Below are 27,438 nucleotides of genomic sequence, written 5' to 3'. Positions count from 1 at the left end.
CTGTCTTTCCTCTGTCAGGAAGATTCCTAGTGCGCATGGCCACTGTTTCTTTTCTAATTTGGAGAATCTTTCATGAAGATCCAGCTATTCAAGAATCGTCAGAACTGCCTCTGTATGATAATGAACATCAAGATAGGTCTGTAACACGCAGCATATCTCGCTCAGCACCAGTTTGTACTGGCTGTCTCACGTCGGCCAAACAAACGTTATGGTTTCCCTGTGTGCTACATGTATTTGGAACAGACTCAGTTTTAAAATCGGTGCAGAGACAAGACATAGACGGTAAAGAGAGGCACTGGAGATCCATAGTTGGCAACTTTTCAAAGGCATAAACGCTGTAGCGTATCATGACTCATAACGTCATGACACGAGAGATGGGTTAAGTATATGACAACAGGCGATAATAAAAAAAAAAAAGATGGAGGTATCTTTTGGTTGTTAAGAGACGGGACGATAGAGATGGGCTGGATTTTAGATGAAAAACTTAAGTGCATAAGTGTATCGTTATGTACGCATTTGTCTATATGTTTGATATTTTATGTTTGTAGTTTACTGTCTCACCCTCTCTCCCTCCTCAGCCCCACTGACTCCTCCCTCTTGACAATAAAAATGTCAGCTACAACATCAGCAGTTTATTGGTTTTGTTGATGGTCCGGTTGTGTTTGACAGAGATGGGTAATGAGTGATTGAACACATGAGAACTGAATGTGAACTTCAATGGGCAGGATACTAACAGTTGTCTCAGAAACGATAAACCAGCTTCTCACACATAAAAATAAAAAGAATAAAGACGTGAAAGTCGACTTAGGTGTCTTTTGGGTCATGCATCTTTCTTTAAACCATGTGGTATTTATTTTACTTTTCTGTTGCTGTCACAGCTAAATCATGATGGTTTGTTTGAAAAAAGAAACAAAAACAAAACAAAAACACAACAACTAAAAACCAGACAACAAACGAAAAGAAGAAAACAAACAAACAAACAAAACCCAGAGCATATCAGCTCTGAAGGATTGTGTTCGCCCAACTGTAATCATAAACTGTTGAAGTGACAAAGTAAGTGGTCACAAGGATGACTTAACTTGACTTATGCCTATAGCTCCGCTCGGGAACAAAGGGCCGCAACAGCACTCCTCCAACGGACACGGTTTGGGGCGATCCTCTTTATCTGGGCCCACGTCATTCCGGCTGCCTTCACTTCAGTGTCCGTACTTCTTCTCCAAGTCTGCCTGGGTCTGCCAACTTTGCGTTTGCCTTGGGGGTTCCAGTCAAGTGCCTGGCGAGTGATGTTGAGCAGTGACTTGCGCAACGTGTGGCCTATCCACCCCCACTTTCTCTTTTTGATTTCTTCTTCTATGGGTGCTTGTTTGGTTCTGTCCCAGAGGCCTTCATTTGAGATGATTTCAGGCCACCTGATGTTCAGAATGTTGCGCAGGCATCTGTTGACAAATGTCTGGAGTTTGTTCCTGTTGGTCTTGGTAGTGCGCCATGTCTCTGAGCCGTACAGCATGACTGACTTGACGTTGGTGTTAAATATTCTGATCTTGTTGTGAAGTGAGAGGGCTGAAGATTGCCAGATGGGTCGGAGAATTCTGAAGGCGTGTCTCGCTTTATTGATGCGGCTCTTGATGTCATCGTCTGCTCCACCATCCTTGCTCACTACGCTGCCCAGATATGTGAACTTTTCCACTTCTTTGATCTCTTCCTGCTGTAATCGGACTGGGTCTTGCTGCTTGTTGTTGATGCGTAGGATCTCTGTCTTTCCGATGTTGATCCTGAGGCCGGTCTTCTCTGCCTCTGCTCTCAGGGTCACAGAGACACGCAAGCCCCCCAGCCACGGCAAGGCAGCACTCATTGTGGGGAGGGTCACAAGGATACAGAATATGAAAAACAACATATTTTTGTATTGGTTTCAAGGGAAAACAAACATGGCTTCAGCTTCTTTCATGCCCTGTTTATGACTTTTTGTTGTTGTTGTTTTCTTTTTGTTTTGTGGATGTATGTCAGTGAATTATCTTTGTTTAGTCGTTTTATATTGAGGAAATTCAAGCTTCTTAGGATGCTTACATGATATAAAGTAGGCTATACGTAACACCTTCTTCTTCCGTTTCCACCCTTATCTTTCTCTGTTTACCACCATTGTCTTTGCGATCGCGCACATGCATATTTTGTGCGCGCACGCGTCTGTGTTCGGTCTACCTATGTAGATCTGCCTGTGGTGGGAAATAACGGGGGGTGAGGGGGTCAATAATAAGGATGACGTTAATCATCATCACCATCGTCATTTAGCACTGAATCTTGTGCAGACAAATAAACGCACTTTCACATCAGTCATTCACACGCACGCATAAGTCTTGAATCAGATAAAAGACAAAACTTAGAAATACATGTAAATAGAAAGTTAGTGAAAGTGTAGACCGGGAAGAGAGGGGGTGGTGGTTGACGATGTAAGAAAAAGGGTAGACTTGAAAGAGCTGAAAGAGATTTGAAAAAGTGCAGGCCCATTGCAATGTGAGTGTGTGTGATGGGAGAGTAGAGAGAATGGGAGTGGGTAGATGGATGGTGGTGATGTGGTTCGAAAGGGAGAATGACCCGATTTTTACCCCTTTTACCTTTTCTATCCAAAATTTTATTTTACAATTTTTACAAAATCTGTGGCATGCAGATTACAATTATGTTCCTTTTTACATGTATGTATTTTAAGTGAAAATTGCTGTCATCTCAGCCGTTTAATCATGTGTGTGTCTGTGCGTGGGTGTTAGTGTGAGTGTTGGAGTGTAACAGTTGTAGTATTGATAGTATGTTACTTTGTGAGTTTTATGCATTGTGTTTTTTTTTAATAATATTAATGATTCTGTTTTTATGTTTCTACTACTTTTTATGTGCTTTCTTGTGTCACTTTAGGTACTGGATTGTAAAGCGCTTAGAGCTTGCATATGCTTGTATTATAGCGCTATATAAAAATTAAATATTTTATTATTAGATTTGACGAAACGAAAGAGGGAGCTTCATTCCAAGTGCAAGGTCCAGAGACAGTGAAAGAGCGGCTGCCGACTGTGAAGTATTTGAATCTGGGAACGCAAAAAGTGTGTGTGAAGCTGACCTGAAGTCGATCGTAGAGCTTGTAGGGCTGATGCTGTCATAATTTATCATGTATTACAAGAACTGGTCATCCAATCTTCACATACTGGCGCGTACATGGTACACATTTACAGTGTAACTGAATGTTTCTGCTACTCTGCTGTAGATGTCTGTCTTTCTATCTATATGTATACACACACACACACACACACACACACACACACACACACACACACACACGCACGCACGCACGCCCGGACCCGCACCCGCGCGCGCACACGCACACGCACGCACGCACACGCACACACACACACACACACACACACACACACACACACACACACACACACACACATATGTGTGCCTGTTGGGAAAGTTTTCGGAGATATTGCGGTTCAGCTGACAACAGCTGTGTTTACGGCCAGGTGTAGCATTGTCATTCCCCGTGAAAATGTTCTTTAAACAGCCAGGTGTGGGCTCAGCCAGCTGCTATTGAAACAGACGTATAACGCTCTGTATACGTGATGTGGTGGCAGAATAGCGTTTATTGTTTTCCGCTTCGTTCATTACGCACCTTTACGTTCAGATTTGAAACTGTCATTGTCTACGCGGACATTTTCTTTTTATTGAGAGGTGACTAGCTGAATGGAAAACGACCGTTTGTGTATGTGTGTGTGTGTGTGTGTCCGCGCGCGCGTGCGCGCCCGCGTGTGTGTGTGTGTGTGAAGGATTGGTCACTGTATTCGGACAAATCCGTATGTGCTACACCACATGTTTGGCAGATGCCTGATCAGCAGCATAAGCCAAAGCAAAAGTTGGCACAACAGGCTGCCTACTGCCTACCGAGTGAGAGCTGCCTCTTTGCGTGCATCATTCGTTTCCTGTGTCAGTCAGTCAGTCTTCAGTCATACTTGTGCGAGTGTGCACCCACGGCGCACACACACACACACACACACACACACACACACACACACACACACACACACACACACACATATGGTGTGCATTTGTATGTATCAGTGTATGTGCGTGTGTATGTGCGAGCGATCACGCGTGTACTTGCGTGTATGTCACAGTGTGTGTTAGACAGAGGGAGAGACACAGGAGACAGAGAGAGTGAGAGAGAACTAGCGTGTGTATGAACGCTAACTTGACCACTGATTTCTTTCTGTAATGCACCAATCGTCGCGATTCAGCTCATCATTAAATGAAATGATAAACAAAAAGTATAAAGCTCTAGAAAGAAAACAAAGAGAGAGAGAGAGATTTGTGTGATTCACAGATTGGGGGCGTGGTTTTGAAATCTCCTATCAATAATCATGTTAGCAATTTTGTTCCTACAAAGAGGAGGTTATCATGCACAGCAATCTATAACTGTTTTGCACTGTGGAGTGCTCATCGGGCTTTGCTATTTTGCTCCTGGCTGCTGACTGAGAGAAACATTCTCACTTAAACAAAGAAAAAGTGACCTGTCCAATATGAAGAGTGGACTTCGTCGAAGACAGCAAATAGGGAGCCATTTGAATTCTTTGTAAGAGCACCAGTTGTATGCCTGACACGACTGCAGGTTTGTCCCCAGTGGACTCGTCATCGGATGTCTCGCCAGTGGCGGTGAACTGTCAAAATTTACTTACAATAAGTGATCCAGAGACACCAGTCAGACCTACAATGATGAAGTCGTGTTCTGAATTTCAGCAGGTGAAAAAATCACTGCTCATTGACTTTCCGAAGCTACCCACGAAGGCAGGTATTATTAAGAATAGACAGGAAATAAGACAACAAAATACAGGCCTGTTGTTAAAAAAAATGGAAATGCAACGGAACCAAATGAACAACTTGTAACCAGTTGTTCTGTGCACCTTATGCTTTGCAACCTAACTGTCTCTATATCTACCTCTTTGCGTGAGCTGTGCTTGACAATGTGTGGATAACATGTATGTGCATGCATGTGTATTTGTGTGTGCTCGTACGTGAGTATGTGCATGTGTGTGTGTGTGTGTGTGTATGTGGGTGTGTGTGTGTGGCGCGCGCGTCTGTGTATGTGTGTGTTTGTGAGTGCCTATGTGTGCGTATGTGTGAAGGGCAGCTGCTATGAACATAGGTATGTTAAAATGTATGTATGCATGGTGAGAGAGAGAGAGAGAGAGAGAGTTTAATTTGTCACATTTTGGTGTATGTACGTAACACTGATGTAATGTGTTATGTACACAAAATAGTGTTCAATATAAGTGTCCATTAGTATTATTATTATTATTATCATTATGATGATGATGATGATGATTATAATTGTTGTTGTTGTCGTTGTCACTATCATTATTATCATGTAGCTGTGTGGTTGAGTAAGGCGTATCGTGGTGTGGTGTGGGCAGACTGACGGGGACGGTGGAAGGCCTGGAGCAGAGGGTGGAGGAGCTGCACAAAGAGGTAGAGGAGGCCAAGGAGGCGGACAGCAAGACCAGGCAGGGCAAGAAGACCGAGAAACGCCGCACCGCCAGTCTGGCTTCCCTCGTCTCACACCGCCATGATCAGTACGTCACCGCTAGTGTCTCTCTGCCTCTCTCTGTCTCTGTCTCTGTCCCTGTCCCTGTCTGTCTCTCTCTCTCTGTTTTTTGTCTGTCTGTCTGTCTGTCTGTCTCTCTCTCTCTCTCTCTCTCTCTCTCTCTCTCTCTCTCTCTCTCTCTCTCTCTCTCTCTCTGTGGATGTAAAAAAAGCAGTTATGCTTACACCAATACCCTCGTGAAATAAAAATTCGTTTCGTCTCTCTCTCTCTTTCCTCCTCACCCCCAAACCCACCACCACCAACTCCCTCAATCTCTCCAAACGTCCCACCGTTTCAGACAAAGCTTCTACCTGGGTGACCTGTCGTGGACGCAGACGGCGGAGTTCAAGAAGGTTCCCCTGAGCCCCCTGGAGAGCGAGCTGCTCAAGCTGCAGGAGACGGTGCAGCACCTCCGGACACAGTGCGCCGCCCAGCGCCGCGACAAGGAGGACCTGGAGGTGCATCTCGACGTCTCCCAGCAGGAGAACATCCACCTGCAGGCAAAGGTGGGCGCCCAGACCGTCTTTGGAGAGAGAGAGAGAGAGAGAGATTGAATTTTCTTTTATGAGGGAAGTGGATGGAATAAACAAGGACATGCTTTTTTTTTTTTTTTTTTTTTTTTTTTTTTTTTCATACGGCCCTCAGGGCAAAGAAAATAAACACGCAAACAAAACAGAACAAAAATATTATTCTACTACTACTACTACTAATGATAATAATAATAAGAAGAAGAAGTAAATAAAATAAAATAAAATAAGATCAACAAAAAGAAGAGAGAGAGAGAACAAAACAATATCATAGCAAGGAAGACAAATACAAATACTAGAACTGACATTTCTCTCTCACACACATACACAAACGAATACACAGAAATATAACCATCCCTAATTATGGTAATGATACAATAGAGAAAGGGGAGGAAACATGGGGAGATTAGAGAGAGAGAGGGAGTGTGGGGGGGATTGAGGGATACAGAGATATTAGTGGACGGATTAAGAGAGAGTGGGAGAAAGTGGGAGTGACAGTGAGGGAGAAAGAAGAGTCACTTTGTCAGCATCACTGCACAAGACAGTTGAGAAGTTCCCGGATTCATTTAGGGCATACCAGTTTAATTACCCTTCAAAACGGAAGCTTTTTTGTTTATTTTCAAGATCCAACAATTCCAAACCCTGATTTGATTGGCGCGAGCGCGCGCGTTTGTGTATGCGTGTGTGTGTGTGTGTGTGTGTGTGTGTGTTTATGTGATTGTGCGCGTGCATGCGTTTGTGTGTGTGTGTGTGTTTGTGTTCATGTGATTGTGCGCATGCGTGTTTCTCTGTGTGTGTGTGTGTGTGTGTGTGTGTGTGTGTGTGTGCGTTTAAAACTTTCTTCTTCACAAGCCTGCTATGTTGAAACTGCCGAATAATTTTAATAGTAAAGTTGTTGTTTTTTTCTGGCTATCTTGCCCCGTACTACATCAGATTTCCCCCTTTAATTAATTGACACACTTGATGTGATTACTGTTCCACGTACAAAATATCAGGGGAGTCGTTAGTAATATGGCGTTACTCTAAGCAATACATTTGTTAGTCGTTTACCTGTCTGAAGAATGCCGTGTTTCAGCAGTTTTGTATAACTCCAAACAATATATTTTGTTCGTCGTTTTCCTTGTCTGAAAAGGTCTCTGCTGTCTTTGCCTTCAGGTGAAGGTGCTGGAGGACCGGCTGTCGGAAGCCATGGTGCTGGAGTACGAGCTGGAGCAGCTCAGACAGGCCCAGGCCCAGCAGTTACCGGTGTGCCGCCACTGTCGCCGGCAGGTGAGGGGGAAGGAAGGGCAGCAGGCGCCGGACGCCTCACTCCTCGGGGAGGTGGAGCAGGACGAGGACCCGCTGTTGGTCTCCATGGCTCGCGCCGTCAAACTGGAGGGTGGCGAGTGTCTCTACAGCAGCTCCGAGTCCATCAACAAGGTAAAGGAAGAGACAGTTCGGGTGGCGGGTGCGGGGGGTCAGAGTGGGGGGTTGGGAAGGGGTAGGGGGGCGGGCATCGGTGGGTCCGTGTGATGGAGGTCGATGAACTGGGAGAACGTCTGTTCAGTAGTTTGTATGGATCCGTCAATATTGTAGAAGACGGGGGGACAGTGTTTGGAATCCGCCAGGAAGGAATTAAGTCAGAATCATTTTACTTTTAACCCAGCCGATCGCTAAGGGAACATTTGGGAATTGAACGGCTCCATTAGTAGGATGGGAGAGGAGGTCGTGTCTGTACTTTAGGTGTGAACCAATCCGTGAGCCATAGGACAAAATGGTATGGAGAGAACAGTTAAGAATTTGTCAGCAAACTAAAGAGAGAATACGAATCATGTGAATATAGTTTGAGAAGTTTTAGAAAAGGGATACATAATCCGTAAAAAGGATAACATGAATATGGGGAAGACCAGAACTGATCGTATGGAAAAAGATGAGTTGAAATTTCAGATTTCCTAGAGATAAGGAAGTCTGCTTGGCTGAATGAATCTTCCAATAGGAGAAAACATAGCCAAGTAACCAAAAAGGTTGAGAGCACATCAGTGAAGAAGGGGAGTAAGGAACATTTTTGGGAGAGTGCAAAATACGTCGTTGCTGATGGGTGAGGTCTAAAACTGAGACATTTATGAGTTCATTAGCAACAGTAAGACAGTAGATGGGAAACAGAAGAAGACAGACAGCAAGTGAATGATAAGGGGAAAGATTATTTAAACGTAACAGTTTATCCCCATATCGGGTAAAACAAACAAACCCTTTTAATTGCATAGGATCGGTAACCTCATTTGTGCTTGTGGTGTGTTGTGGAAGGTGTCGGCAGAGGCCAGGGAAATCCAGGCCCCGGAAAGCAAGTCGATCCTGGACGAGCTGGAGACGCAGTACAAGTCGCTATTCCACAAGTACGAGAGTCTGGTGAACAGCAAGAACCAGCAGAGCCAGCAAACAGATGGCGAGGGGGAGAGTGCCGAGGAGCGGGCCCTCAGGCGGCGCCTGGCCCACAAAGAGGTGCAGACCCTGCTGCACGAGACTCTCAACTGGGACTTTTCCAGTCAGGACACCCAGCCTCCCCCGTACAAGGTGCTTTTTCAGGATCTCTTTGCCACGCTGAGGAAAACCAGACTGAACCAGGAAAAACCCTGAAAGAGACAAACTCTGTCTGCTGAACGTTCCTGCCCATGAATTCAGTCAGTCAGTCGTTATTTCGTTATTTTGACGTGTCTTATGGTAAAAAAGCCACAACTGTTGGACTCTCCACGGCCTTTAGATATGTTACAAAACATTGCGACACAACTAGGCGGACACAGCACTGTGTAGGACAAATCAGTACAGACAAGGAAAGGCCTTTGATCTGAGTTATGCTAGACACGTTCAAACGCAAATGAACGAAGGAAAGACCGACAATCTGCTGCTCTTTTGACTCAATATATAGGGTGGTGGTTGTAGAGTAAGAGCCAAAATCAATGTTTAAAATTTGTATTATAATTATACATCAGTTTTCTTGTTACGAAAATTCTTGTTTTTGTTATAAGAAATTTAAAAGCGGGTGTAGGGGTTGTTAAGTGCTGACATTTTTAACGTTTAACGTTGATTGATTTCAATACTCAATGATGGGATTTTAGGACAGAGCCTAGTTTTACAACCTGTCCTTCTCATACAATTACATGCAAACAGTTCAATAAAGAAAATGCGTGTTTCCTTCAAATGCAAACACATTATCGACAGTGATCAAAATGGTGCTGTGCATGCTTTGTTTTCAACAAAACGTGAGCCGGGGAACATTCTTCAAGCAACAAAATGTTCTGTTTGTCAGCAGCGTTTAACAACAAAAAGTACATTTGTCACAACAAAAACAGATTCCCTCCGCTCCCGTCATCAGTGAAAATGTTCTCAACACTACTGTGGTGAGCGTATTGTACACCGCCTGTGAAATGCTTTTCATGGTTTTTTTCATGCCTCCTCTGTTCTGACTCGTTGTTCATACTGTGTCATTCCGTTTCTTTCTGCTTTTAAGGAATTTGGTGGCCCGCGTGTGCATGTGTGTGTGTGTGTGTGTGTGTTTGTGTATGTGTGTTTATATGTGCATGTGTGTATAGGTGCGCGCGCACGCGTGTGTGTGTTTATATGTGCATCTGTGTGCTTTCATAAAGTGTATATATTTAACTGCGTGATAATTAGAGAGAACCCCTGAAGCATTGAATCTGGTGTCTGTGTGTGTGTGTGTGTTTATGTGTATGTATCTGTGAGTGTGCGTGTGTGTGCCCCAAACCATTACTGCCATGAATGCTTGCACGGATAGTCTACTCTGCAAAACACTAAGACAAGCACACGCGCCTTTCACTTTTGTAGAGATAAAACATAATCTTCTCTCTCTCCCGCCCCCCTCTCTATCTATCCCACTCTCCCTCTCTATCACTGGAGATCTTTAGATTGATATAACCCATTACTGTTATTTTTTGTTCATGTTGTCGTCGTTGTTTTACTTCAATTGTAACAGCCAATCTATAATGCGCAAGTATTGGTTTGTTGTGAGAATACTGTTAGCTTTGTTTGAGACTGAAAAGTGAGGACCATGCATGTAGAGCTGATCGCATGTGTGTGTGTGATGGAGTAGGGGGAGGGAAGTCACCTGGTTTTATTCACACAAGTATACTTAAACGGGACGTGTGATTTGTTGTTTTTTTTAATCAGACTCTGTTTATAATGACTCAGTCATTCAGTTTTTAAAAAAAATCTCTAATCTGTATTTTATTTTTAGCCCAGGTCTGCTTTTGAATGTTAATTTCTTATCCGTGTCATGATATTGTTTTTTTGTATCTAATTGCTATCGCAGACGTGCAGACACATACACAGAAACACATACCCTCCTCCACACATACCCACCACCATATACACCACACCACATGCATACCACTCCTGCCCCCACCCACCCACACACACACATACAGAGAGACATACACAGACGCACGTGCACACCGCACGTACGAGTGCGAACACGCATTCACACACTCGACATAATTTTGTACTTTCAGATACACAATAAAAAGTCTTCCAAAATTGACACATACCACCTCGTATAACTTCTAATATTATTTTGTATGCAAACGTTTTTAAATTGATTTTAGCCTGTCCTGGCTAAATGCGTTGTGTTACACTGCTGGTCAGGCATCTGCTTAGCAGATGTTATGTAGCGTATTTGGATTTGTCCTAACGCTGTGACGCCTCCTTGAGTAACTGAACTGAACTGAACCAGGCAGTTTTACAGGCATTCCGTTTATTTCATCTACTATGTGTGCCACCACTGCTCGCCTTTACTAATCTGGGTTCAGAAGTACAGACAATATTCATCTACTGATACAAACTAATATGTACTGTAAACATGGTGTGTGTGTGTGTGTGTGTGTGTGTGTGTGTGTGTGTGTGCCGTTTATTTTGATTACCTTTTCTCTTTCTTCTTCTTCTTCTTCTGCGTTTCCTCCCCCCACCCCACCCCACCCCTTTTTTTAAAAGAAGTTGTTTCCTCCCTTGCATGCCGAAAGCTGATGCTGGACATGTTGTGTATATTTCCTTCAAAATAAATATGCTGCTGAGTGTGTACACACTGAAACTTTTTATTTATTTATACAGCATTGGGAAGACATTCAAAACATGACCTTTTTCTTTGGAGAGAAGTGTGATTTTTGATAATAATTTGTAAGATTCCTCTCTAATTTATTTTTGTGTTTTGCTCATTGTATATAAGGCAAAGGTGTGTGTGTGTGTATTCTGATGCTGATTGCAGTCGATTGTTGCTAATCGTTTGTCTGTCTATTTATTCACTTATTTCTCCCATAGCCTTATTTTTACATAGTCGCACAGGGCATGTTCTTCGGAACGTGGCATTGACTTGAAAGTTTCTCAGGACGTGTTGCCAGTTGTATATCGAGGATACGAAGCTAGCGTGTGAAACAAGAAGATTGAATCAAATTCAGTGGGTGATCTAAGTCAAGAACGTCAGGACTCGGTCAGAGATCTAGAGTCTCCCGAGACTGACGATCTAAGTTAGAGATACAGTGCCAAATCCTACAGTTCTCAGGTGGCTAGGTTGGCAGAAAAACACGCCAGTCACTGACTGGCCAAATTTCCAGTATTCGTCAGGTTTTCGATTTTCAAATGTTCGCTTGCTTAGAATTAGTGTTAATTTCATATTCCGAAGAGACGTGCTATGTAATCACAAAGGAAAAAAGTGGTGTGTGTGTGTGTGTGCGTGTGTATTGTGTGTGTGTGTGTGTGTGTGTGTGTGTGTGTGTGAACATCACCTATGCATGTATCTGTTGAACCAGTTGACCAGTTTTCTGCAAATACCAACTATGTTTTGCAAGTCATGTTATCTTGCTGTGTATGGACAATGACTGACACTTTGAAATAAAACAATCCCGCAATAAAACTGACCGAGTCATGCCATACAAATTGGGTGCCCTCATTGATATGATGTTTACATTCTCTCTCTCTCTCTCTCTCTCTCTCTCTCTGCTTTCTTGTGCTGTTTGCTTGTGTGTGTCCAACAAGAAATCTTCACACACACACACACACACACACACACACACACACACACACACACACACACACACACACACACACACACACACACACACACACACACACACACACACACTTTTTTTTTTACCCCCCAAAAACATGATGTATTTCATCTAACGTCTTAAGTGATCCAAATCAACTTCCAGTATTTGATATAATAACCATTGTAATCACGTTGAAATGGCCAAAGTTTCATATACTTTCTTCTAACGTCATAAGTGATCCAGATCAGCTTCCAGTATTTGATATAATTTACTACCATTGTAATCACATTGAAATGGCCACAATTTCATATACTTTCTTTTTCAACTGTCATTTGATTCCATCGACAGCTGAAAGCACTCATGTCAAATTTATATATATGCAAGATACAATAAACGAAGACACGCACACGCACGCGCGCACACATACACACAGAGGCACACACACACACACACACACACACACACACACACACACACGGGAGGTGGGGGGAGGGAGAGAGCATAAAATCGAGTGGAGAGGAAGTGTTTGAGTTAGTAAAAGAAGAAAAGGAAGTGAAAACGATCGTTCGTATGAAAACTTTAATTCCCACAAAACATCAAAACTAAATCGGACACCACGCAAGAAGTCAAACACCAATACCAAGAAGAGCCGTGCGGATAATCATGCTTTTTTCCCCATTCCCCTCACACTTCAGTCAAAACAGATCAACCGATACTGTATGTTAGTTGGACATGAATATACCTGGAAACAAATCATACCGGCGCAAGTAAAAGCGTATTTTGTGTCAACCTGTATTAGGACTGGCCAAATATTTTGTTTTTCTGACTTGGATCATATGTCCTTTGGGCCATCTTCGGGTAGGTATGTTTTTAAAGCATACAAGAAACCACACCATCCCTTTGTTAACATTTTTGCGAGGAAAAGAAATCTTCGCGTCCAATTTAAAATCATTTTCACGTTCTCCTATTTGACATCTTTTTCATATTTGGGTCACATGCTAGAATCTCGTCACAGCAGTGTTCCGTCGTATTTGGCTTAATTTGTGAACGACTCCCAGTTATAAACGGCCGAGAAATCCACATGGAACAGCTTGGTCGCAGCCTTGCATATTCTTTTCTGGATCTTAATTTTTAGTATGCAAAACTATGAGTTGAAAGTTTAAACAGCTTGATAGCGCCATACAAACTTAATGGTTATGCATAACAGTGCTGGTGATGCATATTTAAAGTACACGAAAGAAAACAAGTTGCTTTTCACGTTTCCTTATTACACTGTTTACCACCTCGTATACTTACATTCCAGTGCTGTGAATACTGTGCACATGTGTAGAACGATTCTGTGAATACAGGTGAACATAATACGATATAAATATAGCATTCCAATCAAAACCAAGCACCTGTCCCCTTATTTAAGAAAAAAAAAATATTGCCTTAAAACATAGTGCGTGGAACAATGAAGAAAATTAAGTTAACTTACATGACTGCATTACTGAATTACTACATGACAAATGGCGAAATTATGTAACATGCCATCATAATTTCCAAAAATTGAATTAAAAATCCACAGCTGTCAAGTCATGTAAATGTTTTCCAGTTTGTGTGACACCACACACATCAAACACATATGCTAGGGGTCTTGACCCTTCAGATCACATGGAAAGATTACCGTACTTTGAAATATATGACCAAGAACCATCCATTAAATACAAGAAGACCCATTGAATGATTCGTTATTATTTCAATCCCTTTTGAAATTCTACATGCACACGGCGGATTTGAAACAGATCCAGAAATGCTCAGCAGTAACTTTTATGCTCTTCTTGCTCCTGAAATTAATTCTAATTGGATTTGATAGATCAGAATACATATGTGCCATGGTCTTGCCTACTGGCAGATCAGAACACATATGTGCCATGATGGTCTTGCCTTCTGACAGATCAGAACACGTATGTGCCATGGTCTTGCCTCCTAACAGATCAGGACACATATGTGCCATGGTCTTCCCTTCTGACAGATCAGAAAACATATGTGCCATGGTCTTGCCTCCTAAGAGATCAGGACACATATGTGCCATGGTCTTGTCTACAGACAGATCAGAACACATGTGCCATCGTCGCGCCTCCTGACAGATCAGAACACATATGTGTCATGGTCTTGCCTCCTATATCAATGGTTTCTTTCAAGATGTAGCCATCTGAAGAACATGAGTGTGATCCTCTTATCCCTCTGAGGAAGCTGCGTGCTTATAAACTTTGCATTATTTGGGGTTTGGGGTCCGAAAGAAATTTGACAAATTTTTGTGAGGTAGTCACAAAAATTATTGTTCTGTGGGCCTTTTTATTCTTATCCTTTCTCTTTTCTATTTTAGATAAATAAATATAACTTCGTCAAACCTTCCAAGACATAGAATTATTCATAAATGCCTGCCTTTGTTATTCTGGGTCTTCTCTTTTAATTAATAATGTTACATTGTATTGTAAAACTGTTCGCTGTCGACGGAAGCAAAACATGTTTCCATCTAAACTGACTGTAATTGATAATAATATATACCAATAATCAACTGTCGATTCGGAAGCCCAGAGCTTTTCAGATCTTGTGTGCCCAGTTTCGCTGATTGTCAGTGTACTTTTTTATGTATTCTGAAATTAGCAAAGCCTTATTGACTTTGTGATATTCGTTTTCGGTCAAAGCCATAATGCAACCCGTTTTAAACACAGAAAATTATGAAGTCCTTTGTTTTACTAATACTTGTAGACCGATTTGCAAGCAATTGCTGGTCAAGCATAAACAGGCACTTGCATGCATGCGCTGGCGAGCACACACACACACACACACACACACACACACACACACACACACACACACACACACACACAAATACACACACGACCGCGACACATGTCCTCTGTAATAAAATTAATCAATCATGAAGAATATAACAAGTCAGCCCTAATTGCACGGTGTGCGTATGTGCGTGGAGAGGGGAAGGGGTTGTAAAAGGGAGGATTTGGGGGTCTTATTTTATTTTGTTTGTTTGTTTAATTCCCTTCAGTCTGATAATGTCCACATTACAACCCCTTTTTGCACCATTATAAGCAACCATGCACATAAGATATGAACGTAGCCTTGTAAAGGACAGGAGAGTGCGGAGGGAGGTTGGGGTGAAGGTTGTGGGGGATAGGGGGCTGGAGGGGGGGGGGGGGGGGGACAAGGAGAGGGTTGATTAGCTAACACATAAAGCATCATTTTGCAATACACTGGTATGAACAATACACTCAAAGTAAGGTGCTTATCATACATGAATGAAATTTTGTAAATGCAATGAGACTATATGTATGTATGTATGTATGTATGTGTGTATATATATATATATATGTGTGTGTGTGTGTGTGTGTGTATGGATATACATATGCATACACACACACACACACACACACACACACACACACACACACATATATATATATATATATATATATATATATATATACACATATACAATGACAGTGGAGAATATGAAGTGCTCGTAAACAAACATATACATATATGTATTCACATATGTATGCATGAGTAGATCATTACGAAATCACTGAACGATGACCAGTGGAAATTACTGAAGAGAAAACGTGTTACAAGACAAATCATTAAGAGGAAGAAAACAAAGCAAGTGGAATGAAGTAGAGAGCAAAAGAAAAGAGAGAGAGAGAGAGAGATACAGAAAGGTACACACATGCACACACACACACACACACACACACACACATATATGTGTGTGTGTGTGTGTGTGTGTGTGTGTGTGTGTGTGTGTGTGTGTGTGTGTGTGTGTGCATATATACATACAGAGAGGAAGACAGAGACAGAGTGACCCACGGAGACAGAGAGACAGATAGAGATGGGATACAAATCATTAACTACTTTTTTTTCAATCCGATACTGCATGAAAGGCGGTGTTTCCTCAAGGGGCACTCACTCCTCAGAAAGACGGCAGTCTGTTAACCCCTAATGGAAAACAGTACCCTATGTAAACTGTCCCCATTGCTGAGTCAGCCTGATCCGTGTGTTCTGGTCTGTAACAGCACTCGTCTGTCTGTATGAGGTTGCTGTCTCTATTCATGTTTCAGATAAACTATTATTTCATCAAAATAACTTTTTTTCTGTTGTGAAAAAAAAGGAAACGTATTTAGGCTAAAACTTACTTTCTTTCGTCAGTTCGTTCTTATGAATTTCCTGAAATTGGTATAACATACATTTGCCTCCCTTTTCTAGTTGAAATATCAAAAGAATGGAAAATGCCTGTCTGTTGTTTCAGCTATCTGGAGATATAAATTATAGAAATAATGTGATGGCAAAATACTTAGAACTCGCTTTCAAATATTCACATACAAATATATCATATCCCTGAACAGATATACATAAACTGATTAACGCTGTTGCTCCACTCCAAAAACGAATAGTAAGTCATAGCGAGTAGTACTTCATGAATATTTTCATTGTTTCGTCACGAAAGCCCAATCATACATGCCTGATTTTTCAATTAGAATTCACCAGCGCAAGGTTTATTTGCCGTCACGTCAGAGAGGTTCTTTCCTAAGGACAGTATAACGCTGATGAGCACGAGCGTTCCCCCTTTGCCTGTTTATCACACCACTGGAATGTTTTGAAGGAAAGAGTGCTTGTGCACCGATGCCAAATGAGCGATCATTAAACATTCTTAACGTGGGAAGATATAAAAGATTTGTTCCGTCCCTCGGTATTTGTTCTGTTGTTGAATCCAACAGGAATGTGGAATGGACTTTCCACCCCCTCTCCCCAACATAAATGATTAGTGTAATCTATATGGGAGGATTTAAATAATGGTTTATTCCATCGAGAACGTGCAGTTGCATGGTTTGCTCTACCCAGGACATGTATTTGGATGTATATGGGTTCCGGAACAGATATCAGAGAGACGCGTTTGGGACACCACCAGTGACCAGTGTGAGGATGTGAGGACTGTGCAACACCCCTGTACCCACACCCAAGGAATGAAAGAGCTGCCCCCCCCCTCCCCCCCAACCCGCACCCCCTGCCCGTGGCCCTCCCTACACTGAACTCAGGAAGGATGGATGATCCTCTTGACAGACAGGCATCCGGAGCTTTCGTAACAAAAGTATTGGTGTGTGTGTGTGTGTGTGTGTTTAAATATATTCCAAAACATCCACCAGAAGCATGGAGAGAGGAGTGTGTCGAGAGAATCTGCAGAGAAACCTGTGTACATGATTCTGGCATTTCTCATTGAAAGGGTGAGTATATGTTAAAGCTAGAGTGTCAGTGGGTCTTTAATCACGTTGGCAAGGCACGCCATGTTTGAGAACCAAGTTCCATATTAGTACATTCACTGTCTCAGATGTCTAATGATTGTTTGTTTGTTTGTTTTTAGACTTTTTGTGTGCATCCGTTGCCTCATTAAAGAAAAAACGGTTGACAGCAATAACGAAACGGTAAACACGACGAATCGCCAGATCATATCATTTTATAAATGCTTTATACTGATCTAGAAGAGTAAGTGACAGACAGACAAAGACGGGAGAGGGAGCGTCATGCAGAGGCAGACAGAGAAACAGAGGTCTGTAACATGTCCTTGTCAATCTTTTTCCGTGTCATGCATCCGCGGAAGGGTCTGGACACGTGCTGGTGAAGGAGGAAGGATCGTCGTTTTACAAGCTGACAGCGGCCAGCACAGCGACAATGGCAGGAAGCAAGAACGATAGGAGTCCCTGTAACAGACAGAAGAATGAATGAATGAATGATTAAATAGTTTATTCATCCTAGGCCAAGGCCCCTAAATGAAGGAATATGTAAAATCATTACACATTCACACAAAAATCATACAAAAATGTAGGTATGTAGTCTGCTATGAGCTCAGTGTCCCTCATTCTTGTCAAATGCTCGATACAAAAATATAACAGGCAGAAGAAAGATATAGAGAGATAATGGAATGGCATGTAACAGAGACATGCAGAAAGATATAGAGAGACAATGGAATGGCATGTAACACAGACATGTAGAAAGACATAGAGAGACAATGGAATGGCATGTAACACAGACATGCAGAAAGACATAGAGAGACAATGGAATGGCATGTAACACAGACATGCAGAAAGATATAGAGAGACAATGGAATGACATGTAACACAGACATGTAGAAAGACATAGAGAGACAATGGAATGACATGTAACACAGACATGCAGAAAGACATAGAGAGACAATGGAATGGCATGTAACAGACATGTAGAAAGACATAGAGAGACAATGGAATGGCATGTAACACAGACATGTAGAAAGACATAGAGAGACAATGGAATGCCATGTAACAGACATGCAGAAAGACATAGAGAGACAATGGAATGACATGTAACACAGACATGTAGAAAGACATAGAGAGACAATGGAATGGCATGTAACACAGACATGTAGAAAGACATAGAGAGACAATGGAATGGCATGTAACAGACATGCAGAAAGACATAGAGAGACAATGGAATGACATACAGCATACAGATAACACAAAAGTATGGGGAGAACATTCCCTGAAACGCACATGCTTCATCAGTTCACACACACACACACACACACACACTGAACATCTGTGTCCCACGTAGTACATAGCAGCCTAAACTCGTGGTTGATGGAACCCTTGGGCCATCTGTTGTACAGTTTAACTGTCAGAACCAATTTCATTTTTGTTGTTGTTGCATTCGTTCTGATAACCGGACAGGTGTGAACTGCTGACTGGTAGAGACCTTTAACCCAGATTATAATCCTCGTAACTGCTATCGCAGTGGTGGTCACCAAGGTTCACACTCACACTGCATATTCACGCTCCAAAGTTCAGGACAATGCATCACCGCTCCCTATGGAAATTTAACGAGAACAGGAAGGTGACGTATACACGGCATGTCAGTGTTCTTCATGGAGAACAGCCCCCCCCTCCCCCGCCACACACACAAAATGATAGTAGTTGCGAGAGAGAAACACGAGACAACACATCACGGAACGGCGCCACAACACAATTCACAACACAGTACACATGAGCACTAAGTTTTATAGAATTAAACATACCACTCTTCCTGTAATTGATAAAGGCGCCGAAGTAGAATCGGTTGTGGGTGTTTGGCTTCTGTTTAACCAGTTTTCACAAGTGATCAGAGTGTGTGTATGTGTGTGTGTGTGTGTGTGTGTGTGTGTGTGTGTGTGTGTGTGTGTGTGTGCGCGCGTGCGCGCGCGCGTTGATTTACAGGCGAAGATAATGTCAACAAACAGGCACACAGGAAGTCAGCATTATCGTCAACAAAACCAGCAGTCAATTAGCTTAATCAAGTTAATGACCCGCGCGCGCGCGCGTGTGTGTGTACGTGCGCGCGCGCGTGCGTGTGTGTATGTCAGTGTATGCAAGTGTGTGTGTGTGTGTGTGTGTGTGTGTGTGTGCGACCTTTAAATCAGCATTATCTAAAGGCCGGTAGATGGTACAGAGAAACAGAAATGACTACTATAACTACAATCGATCATAGCATGAATTACTGTATATTCGAGCGCATTAAACTGATTCTCTCTCTCTATCTGTCTCTGTCTCTCTCATGATATTTGTTTTTGATGTTTTTTCTTTCCTTTTTATTGCATTCCGTTGTTGTGGTGTATCGTGATTCATAATATTTATAATATTTATTTATTATCATTTCATAATCCCCCTTGTCATAATGACTGTGAATGATTTTGACAATAAATCATCATGCCATGTCTCTTCCTCTCTGTCTCTCTCTCTCTCTCTCTCTCTCTCTCTCTCTCTGCCACCTTGTCATAATGACTATAAATGATTTTGACAATAAACCATCACGCCATCTCTCTCTCTCTCTCTCTCTCTCTCTCTCTCTCTCTCTCTCTACCACCTTGTCATAATGACTATAAATGATTTGACAAAAAATCAGCATGTCATGTTTTTGTCTCTGTCTCTGTCTCTCATTCCGTTCTCAAAACACACTACACAGCTGCACACAAAGGCCGTCAAATCACAGACACTTAGTCAATGAGCCTATCTGTGAACGAGTTCATTGATCGATTTATCACTTCGTCCGTCCATCGTCAGCCATTCTTTTATAGTAAGATTGAAGTCACAATCGTGTACTCACCCAAGAAGAGGCGCTGCCGGAGTTACCTAAAACACAGCAGAAAACAATGATTGGTGTGGATTCTTCTATAGCGTCTGTCTATCCTCGGCCAGAGACCAAGCTCAAAGCGATTTATTAACACGGAGTCATTTGCATAAACAGGATGCCCACCTGGGAAAAGCCGATTGAGAGTTGGCTTTATTCGCTCATAATTCATTTCATGTATCAGTCAGTTAGGCTTCAGTCGCGCGCGCGCGCGCACGCGCACGCACGCACACACACACACACACACACACACACACACACACACATACACACACATACACACACACACACACCACACACACACACACACACACACACACACACATATCATTGAACGATTCCACGATCAGCCAGCTTCAGTGTATGATCTACAGACGCACTCGCACGTGTTCACAGACCCACTCACATACATGTACATAGATATGCATGCCCCGTGTCCTTCGAGCCGCCCCACCCCCACCCCCAACCTCTCCCTTCCACCCGCTCCCTCCCCGCGCAATGCTAAATTTTTACCGTTACAGAAAAATGGAAACATGTTGCCCGTCACCATCACTTCAAACACATGTGCAGTACATGTGGGCATGGGGGAAGAGGGTGGCGGCGGAGGTAAGTGAGCGAGTCAGCCGGGTGGGGGGTAGGGGGCTGGGGGGCGGGGGGAAAGCTTGGAAGGGAGGGATGACGGGGGTGGGGTGGGGGGGAAGCGTAGGGATGGAGGGATGAAGAGGGAACGAAAGTGTGGGAGAGACGCGACACATGATAGCATTGAAAAGAATCAAACCATCGTTGGCGACAAGGACCAACTCAACTGAAAACTAAAACTATAACGACCGGTTCAAAACTAATATGAAAACTGAATACCGAGTGGTCGGGGTCACCAATGAAGCAACACATCGAAACAGATAACGTTCAAGAGTCGAAACAGATAACGTTCAAGAGTCTTTTTGAGGAAAACTGAATACCGAAGAATCCAAGCTGTCGAGATGAGATGCTTTCGTAGACTACTTGGCATCTCCTACAGAGACCACATCACTAACACGGAAGTGAAGAACAGAATCAAGCAAAGTATTGGACCCTACGAAGACCTTCTGTCCATAGTGAAAAAACGCAAACTTAGGTGGTATGGACACATCTCCCGATCATCTGGTCTTGCCAAAACGTTCCTGCAAGGCACCGTACAAGGAGGCAGAAGGAGAGGACGGCAGAAGAAGAGATGGGAAGACAACATCCGGGGGTGGACAGGCTTGACGCTCGGTGACGCCCTGAGGAAATCAGAAAACCGTGAAGAGTGGAGAGGGGTGGTGGCCAGGTCAGCAGCGGTGCCCCAACGGTCTGAACCCAGACTACGGGAGAGGTGAAGGTGAAGGTGAATACCGGAATAGTAACCAAAAACGCATGCGACAATTGTAATGCCACAGGGGCAAAGTGGGAGTGGATGTCCAGACAGACAGATCACAGCACGGCTCCTTGCTAACAGCGTACATCAACGAACGCTTCAAGTAATGGTAAACATGCATAATGTGAAGCTGGCGAAAGGGAGACAACACGATGTATCAGAACATTGTTCTGGAACAGAACTGAAGGCTAGTTTTGACAGACAACCATTCCATACACGTAACATGCGTGATTATGTCATTCTCAAAACCAGCATGTCCCATATCCATTTCTTATGATGTGAATGCTTTGATGATAAAGAACTCGTGAATGACAACATTAAACGTGAAGATTAACGCCTTTACTGGATGTCTACAAAACCACCAGTAAACGTGCATGTGCGACTCTTAATCTGAACAAAATCACGCCCTCATCGCGAAAGGTGTTAGAATATAGGTCTCAGACTATCGTGAGAGTTGAACATGACAGGGCTGTACTTAAAGTGCAAACTGTGATTCTTGAGCAAAACTCGCGGTAAATGATATGGACACACCATAAACTTTCTTTGACACTGCAACCAGAATGACAGAACAAAAACATGGACCGCGAGAAGGACACTGGCATACTTCTCATCCGTGCATTCCAACTCCCATATCTGGAATTGCTAAATATTGTTCAGTCCATCATACTCAGCCAAGGCCCAGCAGCCCAATGGTACTGAAAGAGAGAACAAGAGAGGCAAGGCCTTCAAGACTCACTTGTGATACACTTTTTAAAAAATCCAAACTTTTTATGTATTGAGTATAATTTCAAAATGTAATGTTTAAGATGAGAAAGATCAGTTTAAAGCAAATTAAGTCCCCTAGCATTAATTACAGAGTAATTTCCCTTTTTTACTATCTGCACCAAAACGTTTGCAAAATAATTAAAACTTCCATGCTTAGCAAAAGAAGTTCCTGTTTGAACAAAAAATGATAATAATGACTGCTCTTGTTGTTGGGTCAGAATATCAGATCAAAGTGCCAAGTTTAGAGAATACAAAAAATATAAATATAACAGTAATTGCAGTTTGCATATAATTAGGCTTCATTTTTATTTTTTTGTGCCCATCCCACAGGTGCAATATTGTTTTAAACAAGATGACTGGAAAGAACTGAATTTTTCCTATTTTTATGCCTAATTTGGCGTCAACTGACAAAGTATTTGCAGAGAAAATGTCAATGTTAAAGTTTACCACGGACACACACACACACACACACACACACACACACACACACACACACAACCGAACACCGGGTTAAAACATAGACTCACTTTGTTTACACAAGTGAGTCAAAAAATCACGAGGCCACCTGTGTGAAAGCTAGCCGAGGGGACCTTTCGCTTCACAGAGACAGTGAGAGGACCAGCTTCATTCCTCAGACACACTTCACCGGGGTTTGGCCTCCGTTCATTTCTATGTCAGCACTGCCTGTTCAGTGTCTTCCCAGGGGTGTGATGATAATTATGTTATTATTATTATTATTATTATCTCTCTCTGACACACACACACACACACACACACACACTTTTTTTTTCTTCAAAACACACACAGAGACAAAGACACAAACTACCCACCCACCTACCTACCTACATGCATACATACATTGGCTACCTGCAAACATAAATAGAATAAATGAATGAATGAATGAACAGATGCTAGTTTTCAAGTTATCAGTCATAACTGGAATGGGAAGAAATCATGACCATTAAAGCTGTTGAATTGCCGATTCCGTCATGTTCATCACTTTTTTTCTTTTCTTTTTTTTCTCTCTTCCAATCTTGTTCCCAAGACGCCTACACAGTGACAAGGAGGGGGGGGAGAGGCAGCAGGTGATGACACATGGGTGGGCGGGTAGGAATGGGAAGGATGGAAGGAAGGAAGGATGGATGGACGGAAGGGAGGGAGGGAGGGTATACACAGGCGGCGAACTGCACGCACTCACCGTCCCCAGTCCCTCCGCCACCCTGTTCCCCACCCCCAGTGCCCGGCCCCGCAGTAGTGGAGTTTGCAGGGGGCTGTGTGCTGTTACCGCTACCTGACCCGGGCTGTGTGGGGCTCTCCGTGCTCGTCGGGGGTGGGGGGCGGCACGACACTGAAACATCATCGTCACAATAAGGATGATGATGATGATGATGATGATTGTGGTGATGATGATGATGATGATGATGGTGGTGGTGATGATGATGGTGATGGTAATGGTGATGATGATTCTGCTGCTGCTGCTGCTGATGATGATGATGGTGGTGGTGGTGATGGTGATGGTGATGATGATTCTGGTGGTGGTGGTCCTGCTGCTGCTGCTGATGATGATGATGATAATCATGATCATCATGATGATCAAGATGATAACATCACACACACACACACACACACACACACGCACGCACGCACGCACGCACGCACGCACACACACACACACACACACACACACACACACACACACACACTTGCGCACCATCACTCTCTCTGCAATTGTTTCTCTGCCTCTGTCAGTCAGTCACTCTGTCTCTGTCTGTCTGTCTGTCTCTCCCTCTCTTTCATTCCCTCTCTCTCACTCTCACATACTTATGTTGTGTCTGTGTTCGTCTGTGCGTGGTGTGTGTGCGTGTGTGCATGCACGCACGCGTGATATGTATGTATGTCTGCGCCTGCACACGTGCGCATGCAATCTGACAAAACAAGTAAAGAAAAGAACCAGTTACAGCCCAAACTGTAACGCGATACGACTGACACAATAGCAGGGTAAATAGCAGTCATCAGAATAGAGAACACAGTGCCTGAAGACTCACCGGTCTCCACAGCAGTCATGTTGACAGAGGGCGTGCCCCCGCACGTGCCGGCGTTCTTCGTCATCATCTGACTGCCGTCCTCATTCTCCTGCTGAGCCTGCACCACATGTCAACACAGGACACCACGTGCCACTCTGCACTGCCACACCACGTGTCACTCTGCACTGCCACACCACATGTCACTCTGCACTGCCACACCACGTGTCACTCTGCACTGCCACACCACGTGCCACTCTAACAGGACACCACGTGTCACTCTACACTACCACTGTCCTCACAGAACACCACGTGTCACTCTGCACTGCCACTGTCCTCACAGAACACCACGTGTCACTCTGCACTGCCACTCTCACAGGACACCACGTGTCACTCTGCACTGCCACTGTCACATGACACTACATGTCACTCTACACTACCACTCTCCTCACATAACACCACGTGTCACTTTGCACTGCCACTCTCACATGACACTACATGTCACTTTACACTGCCACTCTCACATGACACCACGTGTCACTCTGCACTGCCACTCTCACAGGACACCACGTGTCACTCTGCACTGCCACTCTCACAGGACACCACGTGTCACTCTGCACTGCCACTCTCACAGAACACCACGTGTCACACTGCACTGCCACTCTCCTCACAGAGCACCACGTGTCACTCTGCACTGCCACTCTCACAGGCTACAGTGTAGCATCACTCTCTTCATCGTCACTCTCACAGGCTGAAATGTAGTATAACCCTCTTCATCGTTACTCTTACAGCCTACATCACTCTTTTCACTACCATTCTCACAGACTACATTACTCTCTTCATCGTAACTCTCGCAGGCTACATATTACTCTCTTCATCGTCACTCTCACAGCACACAGAGTAGCATTACTCTTCATCGTCACTATCACAGGCTACAATGCAGTACTGAATACTCTCTTTACCGTCACTCTCACATGCTACATCACTCTCTTCATCGTCAATCTCTCAGGCTATGGTGTAGCATTACTCTCTTCATAGTCACTCTCACAGGTTACATTACTCTTTTCACTGTCACTATCACAGGGTACATTACTATCTCTATCCTTTCTCTCACAGGCTACATTATTCTCTTCATCGTCATTCTCACATGCTACATCACTCTCTTCAATGTCATTCTTGCAGGCTTTAGTGTAGCATGTCTCTTCATTATCACTCTCACAGGCTACAGTGTAGCATTACTCTCTTCACTGCCACTCTTACAGGCTACATTACTCTCTTTATCATCACTCTCACAGGCTACAGTGTAGCATTACTCTCTTCATCGTCACTCTTACAGGCTACAGTGTAGCATTACTCCCTTCATCGTCACTCTCACAGGCTACAGTGTAGCATTACTCCCTTCATCGTCACTCTCACAGGCTACAGTGTAGCATTACTCTCTTCATCGTCACTCTCACAGGCTACAGTGTAGCATTACTCTTTTTATCGTCACTCTCACAGGCTACAGTGTAGCATTACTCTCTTTATCGTCACTCTCACAGGCTACAGTGTAGCATTACTCCCTTCATCGTCATTCTCACAGGCTACAGTGTAGCATTACTCTTTTTATCGTCACTCTCACAGGCTACAGTGTAGCATTACTCTTTTTATCGTTACTCTCACATGCTACAGTGTAGCATTACTCTCTTTATCGTAACTCTCACGGGCTACAGTGTAGCATTACTCTCTTTTCATCATTCTCACAGGCTACAGTGTAGCATTACTCCTTTCATCGTCACTCTCACAGGCTACAGTGTAGCATTACTCTCTTTATCATCATTCTCACAGGCTACAGTGTAGCATTACTCCCTTCATCGTCATTCTCACGGGCTACAGTGTAGCATTACTCCCTTCATCGTCATTCTCACGGGCTACAGTGTAGCATTACTCCCTTCATCGTCACTCTCACAGGCTACAGTGTAGCATTACTCTCTTCATCGTCACTCTCACAGGCTACAGTGTAGCATTACTCTCTTCATCGTCACTCTCACGGGCTACAGTGTAGCATTACTCTCTTTATCATCATTCTCACGGGCTACAGTGTAGCATTACTCCCTTCATCGTCACTCTCACAGGCTACAGTGTAGCATTACTCTTTTTATCGTCACTCTCACATGCTACAGTGTAGCATTACTCCCTTCATCGTCACTCTCACAGGCTACAGTGTAGCATTACTCTCTTCATCGTCACTCTCACAGGCTACAATGTAGCATTATTCTCTTTATCATCATTCTCACAGGCTACAGTGTAGCATTACTCCCTTCATCGTCACTCTCACAGGCTACAGTGTAGCATTACTCTCTTCATCGTCACTCTCACAGGCTACAGTGTAGCATTACTCTCTTCATCGTCACTCTCACAGGCTACAGTGTAGCATTACTCTCTTCATCGTCACTCTCACAGGCTACAATGTAACATAACTCGCTTCACTGTCACTTCCACAGGCTACAATGTAGCATTACTCTCTTCGTCGTCACTCTCACAAGACACCGTGTAGCATCTTTGCAATGCAACGGTAACCAAAACAGGCACATTCATTAATTTAGAATGTCTGATGATAAAATGTTTTAAACAGCGCAGGCTGAGACATTCCAACAGAAAGTTTCAAGACTCTGTAAAGACCCTTCAGTTCCAGCGGATAATCTGCAGTTTGTTAAATCAAATTTGCAACGGGGCAGTTTGCAACGCATTCCGAGACTTTTGTTGTTTTTCCTGATGCTCTTCGACCTTTTGCGTTTGATCTCAGTTTATCTACATTTTCTTTCCAATGTTTTGATCAATCAGCGCAAGGTACAAAGGAAGGGAGACAACTATGATGAAAAAATATAAACAAAGCAGACGAGCTGCACACACC

At 43.4% G+C, this 27,438-nt stretch overlaps 2 protein-coding genes across 7 annotated transcripts in view; one reads left to right on the top strand and one right to left on the bottom strand.

Annotated features, from left to right (window-relative positions):
- LOC143279732 (cerebellar degeneration-related protein 2-like) overlaps window positions 1-12,035 on the top strand; it is a 28,040-nt gene extending 16,005 nt beyond the window's left edge. For all 3 annotated transcript variants that reach the window (XM_076583875.1, XM_076583866.1, XM_076583858.1), the window contains 4 exons: window positions 5,448-5,606; window positions 5,916-6,123; window positions 7,300-7,563; window positions 8,428-12,035. In XM_076583875.1, coding sequence (XP_076439990.1) covers window positions 5,448-5,606; window positions 5,916-6,123; window positions 7,300-7,563; window positions 8,428-8,757 — 961 coding nt within the window. In that variant the 3' untranslated portion in view covers window positions 8,758-12,035. The remainder of the gene's footprint in view (window positions 1-5,447; window positions 5,607-5,915; window positions 6,124-7,299; window positions 7,564-8,427) is intronic.
- A 3,648-nt stretch (window positions 12,036-15,683) lies between these two features.
- The window catches only part of LOC143291187 (uncharacterized), a 53,059-nt gene continuing 41,304 nt past the window's right edge, over window positions 15,684-27,438 (bottom strand). For 3 of the 4 annotated variants that reach the window (XM_076600925.1, XM_076600917.1, XM_076600944.1), the window contains exons 7-10: window positions 24,570-24,666; window positions 23,723-23,872; window positions 20,343-20,368; window positions 15,684-17,932 (exon numbers count right to left, since the gene is read on the bottom strand). In XM_076600925.1, the coding sequence (XP_076457040.1) occupies window positions 17,873-17,932; window positions 20,343-20,368; window positions 23,723-23,872; window positions 24,570-24,666 (333 nt within the window). In that variant the 3' untranslated portion in view covers window positions 15,684-17,872. The remainder of the gene's footprint in view (window positions 17,933-20,342; window positions 20,369-23,722; window positions 23,873-24,569; window positions 24,667-27,438) is intronic. The other variant, XM_076600935.1, reaches the window with a different exon arrangement.

The sequence above is a fragment of the Babylonia areolata genome, chromosome 1, assembly GCF_041734735.1.
Source record: "Babylonia areolata isolate BAREFJ2019XMU chromosome 1, ASM4173473v1, whole genome shotgun sequence".
In the NCBI taxonomy this organism is placed as follows: Eukaryota; Metazoa; Mollusca; class Gastropoda; order Neogastropoda; family Buccinidae; genus Babylonia; species Babylonia areolata.
This window is presented reverse-complemented; position numbering and strand designations above follow the sequence as displayed.